The 6574-nt window shown below is 45.1% G+C and overlaps 1 protein-coding gene across 1 annotated transcript; it reads left to right on the top strand.

Moving 5' to 3' along the window:
- The first annotated feature begins 4564 nt into the window (after positions 1-4564).
- On the top strand, positions 4565-6206 carry CH25H (cholesterol 25-hydroxylase). The gene has a single exon (XM_002756384.6). The coding sequence runs from the start codon at positions 4589-4591 to the stop codon at positions 5405-5407; it is 819 nt and encodes a 272-aa protein (XP_002756430.1). The 5' UTR covers positions 4565-4588; the 3' UTR covers positions 5408-6206.
- The last annotated feature ends 368 nt before the right edge of the window (positions 6207-6574 follow it).

Raw genomic sequence — 6574 nt, 5'->3', positions numbered from 1 at the left:
ACACTGAAAGGCAACTTTGAATAGTAATTATTCTGATTTTTAAAAAGTTATTCAACCAGTATTTCATTATGTTGTATTTCATTAGGTGCGGATTTCAAGTTCAATTCTGAACTAAGCAAGTAAAACTCTTTCTCTGTCAAATTGTCTTAGCATTACTAAAAATAATACTTTGCATTTTGCATTGTGCCTTGTGGGGTTTCAAAGCCTTTTCATAAGGCTTTGATCTTTGCAATAACCCCTTTGACAGGTGAGGTGAGTATTTGTTTCTCTACATTCCAGGCAAGGGTATGCCTTTTAATGGGGATGATTTTATTTGCCTTAAAATTTTCAGAGAAGTTGATGAGAGTTTCAACAGTATGAGTGAGTAGAAGCACCCATTTGCATGTGATGTGTGATTGAAATATAAAGTGTTTAAAACCAAATATGCACCAGTGTTTGGACTAACAGGAGCATCAAGGGAGTGTATGGAGGGAGCTAACATCCCCATGTTCTTCATCAGCATCTTCTATTGTTTTTGGCATGACTAATTAATGTTTTCTGAGTTTTTTGAAGTGTCACATAAAAGCAGCTTCAATGCCCCATTTAACACCAAAGTCCTCCTGAAGAGATACCTCAGAATCAACACTGGCCCTTTTCTGCTCACTTTGGCTGCACCTTGCTTTTTTAACTCTAGCTAGTCTTGTCTTGACTTTTCTGAGACTGCATTTTTAATCTTTAGTCTTTAAAATCAAGGATTCGATTTTGGTCTTTGAGATAATTCCACCTCTATGAGTCTTCCATGATACACAACATTATACATTTCTAATATCCAGGAACAGTTTTAGTTAGTATCCTTACCTATAAACTGGGCCTTATCTAATTTGAGAAAGAAAAGAAATCATAAAGATTACTTTAGAAAGGGATTATGTGACTGGTAACAGGCTTTGCTACTCCATGTTCTATTTGCAGGAAGTAGGGGAGCAGAATCCACAGTCTTTTGGTGAGTTGGTGCCATGTAACTTTGAGATTGTGATTAGTATGCAGAGACTTGATTGTTGTACTCTCAGAAAAGTAATTTGACCCCTTATTAAGCAGAAAATAAGGGGTTCCTGTCCTCCAACCCTGCCAAGACAAAAATGATATTCAGGAAGCCATGAGCAGCTGGAGAAGAGATAGCGTGGCCAAAGGTCTAATGCCATTTGTCACAAAACACCCCCTTTTGTGAAAAACCATCAATTGAATAAGAAATGGTGTGGCCAAAGTTCTAATGCCACCTGTAAACAGCCCATTTTAGGGAAAACCATCTTTATAGGTAAGTAGATCCAATCTACACCAACCAGTACTCCAGGAAAAAAAACATTTTTAGCCTCAATTTAGAGCCAATATCCTTTAAAATGAATCTTGAGTCTACAAATATCTTTTGAACACTCATTTTATACAAGATGCAGTGCTTGGTACTGTGGGAAAAAGTCCTAGAAGAGATACCCTGTGCTCTAAAAAAGACCTATTCATCTAGCAAGCTATTAAGTTTTTGTGCAAATAAGAAGTGTCTAAAGGTGCAAGTGTGCCAAACTGAAGAAATGGCACCATCTTAGTTCTTCATAGTATTCAATTTTATTTTGGTCCATTAAGTGATGCTATTTTTGGTTACCTGACATATTGTTCAGCATTCCCCATGATACAGAGTGGAGAACTAATACAACTGTAATTCATCATTTCCCCTGGGATGGTTCCCTTGGGATAGTTAGATAAAAACTTCTGTCCTGGTCAGCTGCAAGTGCAAAGATGGTAGAGAAGCTAGTTGCTAGTTTTCAAAGTGCCATGAAGTCAGAGGGGAGAGCTCCGACAAAGAAGGCTGAAGCCACAGCTCTCAGGTTTTGCTGCCCACAGCTTTCTGCAATCAGCACATGGAGACTATTCTAACAGTGATAGAAGATGGATGCACCAAAGCAGAAAACAAATGGGTTGGTTGGGGTTGGGGGGAGCTCAAAGAAGACAGTCCTGACAGCAAATCTAGCAGCTAAATTCAAAGTAAGCAAACCTGCCAATGCCACTCACTTGAAAAAAGTCTGCAAGAGCAACCAAAGCACCCAAACATGATAAGTGAGATCACAGGAACAGGATCTTGTGTGCTGAAAGGAAGTTTGGGGGTTAACTTCTGTTGAGGGTAAATTTGAGTGATATTTTACTTACGAGCAGAAATCCGTTTTTAGTGCTGAGAAAGTGAGCTCTAACAGTTCCTTTGGAGTAGTAAGAAGGAAGCTCTTCTCTGAAACACTGCATCAAGGACAGGACCAAGTCTAGTGGGAAAAAGAAAAGTTTCTGGGTTGCCCTAAAAATGACATGAAAACAGCATTGGGGAAGGGACGAGATGAGGGGTATGGGTGAAGGTGAACAGCCTAGGAAGGACAGGTTGTTTAATTGGAAGAAACCGGGGGCCTGCGTTATACCTATTTTCTGCTATCTAGAAATCAAAGCAGCAGCATTAGAAAAAGACATCCTCGTTTCCTTTTTGCACTGACTGTCAAGAAGCTCAAAGCTGCTTCTGAACCTTTATCTCATCAACAGCAAATATGTCAGTAGAATATAATAATATTTTTATGGCACACTGGATTGAAAAAGGCTGCTGTGGGGCCAGAGGGTACTGCTGAGGGCTCCTGGGAATGAGCATCTAAGGAATGTCAGGATTCCATCAGTGGCAGTTGATGGACACACACAAGTTAGAAGATTCTGAATTACAAATTGGCCAATGTGTCTATATATTATATATTATGAATTGACCTATTATATATGTATGCATATATGCTATATATTATCATAGTTTTAAGCCCATATATTGGTCCATATTTTTGTAGCACTTGTTCTTTCCTCAGATGGCTTTGTATTTTTTATTTCTCTTTACATTATCTTACTTGATTTTAATTTCAAATTACTCAGTTATCTTTCAGGTAACATGTGGAGTACAAATTTAAAACTGTATGCATATTACTTTTTGTGTTTGCTGTGTGCCAGGGCTTATGATTTTACTGCTGTAAACCCACAGCAATAATAATAATCCTGCTTCTTGGCAGGGTGAGGAAGCCAGCCCTTTTGAGGACTGGATGAAATCACTTCAAATAAAACATTTAGCCAATGCGTGACACCTAGTAGGTGGGCTTTACACGGTAGACTTAATATTTTTTCCATTTAATATTCTCAATTTCCCTTTGTAGGGAATTGTGGGTATAAGAAAAGGCAAGCTTCAAAGAGAGAAGGGCTGACCCCAACCACACAGATAGAAGACACTAAGAATTGGGAATGCTTCCTGGCTTCGAAGCTTGTGTCCAAAACGTCTATCCTCTAAGGGACCCTTGCGTCCTGTCATGGGTTGAACGCGAGGATTTTTGTGCTGTTCCCAGGGTCTCCCGAGAGCTCTCCTAGCACCGACCTCCTTGTGCTCGGTGTCCCCTGGCCCAAGGACCTCAGTGGGGTGGCGGAGAAATGCAGGGGATAGACAGAGCCCCGTAGCCCGGCTCTGTCGGCCGGAAGTGGATTCGGGGAAGGGAGACGGAGGGCGGGGGCAAGATTGCCCAGCGAAGCCAACAAGGGGGAAGGGCAGGGTAGTGGCCACCTCACCTGCTCCTTCAACAACCTCCCGGGAGGCTTCAGGAACGCTCATCTCTTTTTCTTGATGAACAACGCAGGTGGTTTGCTGAATTAACTGTTCCCACCCAAAATACTACGGCTTTTTAGCTAGATTGGCGCAGACTGGGCATTAAATCCAGCATTTCCCCGGCAATGCGGAGCTCTCTCTCAGCTGTGTGGTGCCTCCGCGCTCCGATCGCGGGCCGGGCGCCCGGGGAACCGCCCCCGAGGGTAGCTCGGCGGCGGGACTGCGGCCCCTCCCGGAGAGCCTGCGTGCTGGGGCTCTCCAGCTTGCTGCCCGCCGGCCAGGAAAACTCTCGGAAGAAGCTGGAGCTGGCGGAGGTTCCCATCCGGTCACCTTTCCCGTCTGATTTCCTGAGCTGACGGTCACTGACGGCTGTCGGGGACCCGCGGTGCCCTGTGCGAAGGGACAATTTCCAGCTAGCGGCTGGATAGACCGCAACACCCGGAGCTAGACCGCTTGCCGCTTTAAACAGTTTTTAAAAATGCGGTTATGCTTGTATCTTTATGAAAGCACACGGATGTAGTTATACGTATGCATTAAAAAATACAAACAGTTCTGCATTGATTGCCAAGATGCGCTTTCTGGTGGCAATGGAAACCATTTAGTTTGAGACTCGTGATGACACACGTGAACTGAGTTGCCAAACTCATAGAAACTCCACATGGCAGATCTGTACATTGTATCGCGCGTTAATTGTACATCAACTGAAAAACCAGAACATAGATGAAAAGTACTGAGTGCCCTGCCTGCACGCACGTCTAAGAGCCGCTGAGATGCGGCTGTAGATGAGCATATTTACAGCAATCAAGCGCCGCTCTGCCGGGTGGATTACTCACTCAGGCTTCGCGCCGCTGGGAGAGCGATGGAAAGGCAGCTGACGTCACTTGGGGCGGGGCCCGGAGTCCTGTGAAAAGTCGGTGGGACTCGAGTAGCAGCAGCGGCTGCCCGCACAGCCTCGCCATGAGCTGCCGCAACTGCTCCCAGCCCCAGGTCCTTTGCAGCTCCGAGCAGCTGTTCCTGCAGCCCCTCTGGGACCGCGTGAGGAGCTGGGAGGCCCTCATACTGTCGCCCTTCTTCCCGGTCATCTTCTCCATTACCACATACGTGGGCTTCTGCCTGCCCTTCGTGGTGCTGGACGTCCTGTGCTCCTGGGTGCCCGCGCTGCGGCGTTACAAGATCCACCCGGACTTCTCGCCGTCAGCGCGGCAGCTGCTGCCCTGCCTGGGGCAGACGCTCTACCAGCACGTGATGTTCGTGTTCCCCGTGACGCTGCTGCATTGGGCCTGCAGCCCGGCCCTCCTGCCCCACGAAGCCCCTGAGCTGCTCCTGCTGCTGCACCACGTCCTGCTCTGCCTGCTGCTCTTCGACACGGAGTTCTTCGTGTGGCACCTGCTGCACCACAAGGTGCCCTGGCTGTACCGCACCTTCCACAAGATGCACCACCAGAACCCCTCCTCGTTCGCTCTGGCCACGCAGTACATGAGCATCTGGGAACTGTTTTCCTTGGGCGTCTTCGACATGGTGAACGTCACGCTGCTCGGATGCCACCCGCTCACTGCCCTGACCTTCCACGTGCTCAACATCTGGCTGTCCGTGGAGGACCACTCCGGCTACAACTTCCCTTGGTCCACTCACAGACTGGTGCCCTTCGGGTGGTACGGGGGCGTGGCGCACCACGACCTGCATCACTCTCTCTTTAACTGCAACTTTGCCCCGTACTTCACACACTGGGACAAAATTCTGGGAACGCTGCGGCCTGCATCTGTCCCAGTGCAGTAATGTGGCTGCGGTGGGTGCCCCTAAGACTCGGGACTGCCTTTCATACTTGAATTAAGAGAAACACCTGAGCGGTATATTAAGCAACTAACTTATTAACCGATGAAAACCATAGATAAAACCTGATGTATTTTTGTAGTCTGACAAAGCAATTTACGTAAGTTTTCTGTATCAATACAATTTTGTGTTCTTGGTATTCGTAGTCTAGCTCACTTCAACAGCCTTGAATCCTGGATGTGAAAAAGACATTCATCACAGACATATTTAGAGTATCTCTAAAAGGACTTGTTTGTGGAATAAAGAATTTCCTATGTTTGAAAGTGTTCTAAACCTGTCTAAAAGAACTTATTTTTATGGATGACTCTAAAAACAGTTGAACATGTTTCTGCTGGACAGCAGCCGAGATTAGAGTGCCTTTTTATGTTTTTTATAGAACTGTATATTTATTTTGAAAGAAATGTTTTTCATGCTTTAAAAAAGAAAAAAAGAACACGTGTTGACTTGCATTTCATTGGCATTTTGACTGATTAAAATGGGAAGAGGGAGTGGGGATACCAAGTGTCCTTCTAAGCCTCCATCAGCCTTACCAAGGAAAGAGGGGAATCTGGGTGTAGGGTATTTTGTCGGGGGTTGTTGGAGAGAAGGAGGCAGGAGAAGGGGGTCTGTTTGTCGTTGTCCTCTGGAAATTTCATGGAGGAAAAATATGCTAATGTTCCTGATGCTTTCAGCTCATTTCTGCATAACAGGCAAATGATAGGATTACTCTGTAAAGTTTCATAGAGAGATTAACACTGAGCAATCATTTTATTATTTGTGAGAAAGGATTGATTAGGGGAGGAACAGAATTGGCGGCATGCCTTGTTTTGCAAAACTTTTAAGTCAATTGCCTACACTAGAGTGGCTGATAGATACAGAAAGGGATTCTGAGGAAGCCCCTGTTTTCATGAAGCCATCCTTAGCTACTGCAAATGACCATCAAAACATTGCTTCTGAAATATGGAATTTTTGTATATTCAGTTTTCTTAATTAAAACATACATGCAACAGGTACAGCCCTTTCTAAAAGAAAGATAAACTGAAATTTGGCCCTGGATCCCTGGTTTTTCGTCTAGAAAAGGGGAAAGTGTCCCACGTGTTCTTGTAGGTGGCAGCAAATGTTCCTATTACTAAC

Source organism: Callithrix jacchus, chromosome 12 (genome assembly GCF_049354715.1).
Source record: "Callithrix jacchus isolate 240 chromosome 12, calJac240_pri, whole genome shotgun sequence".
NCBI lineage: Eukaryota > Metazoa > Chordata > Mammalia > Primates > Cebidae > Callithrix > Callithrix jacchus.
The sequence above is the reverse complement of the archived record's forward strand: the minus strand, read 5'-3'. Positions and strand labels throughout refer to the sequence as shown.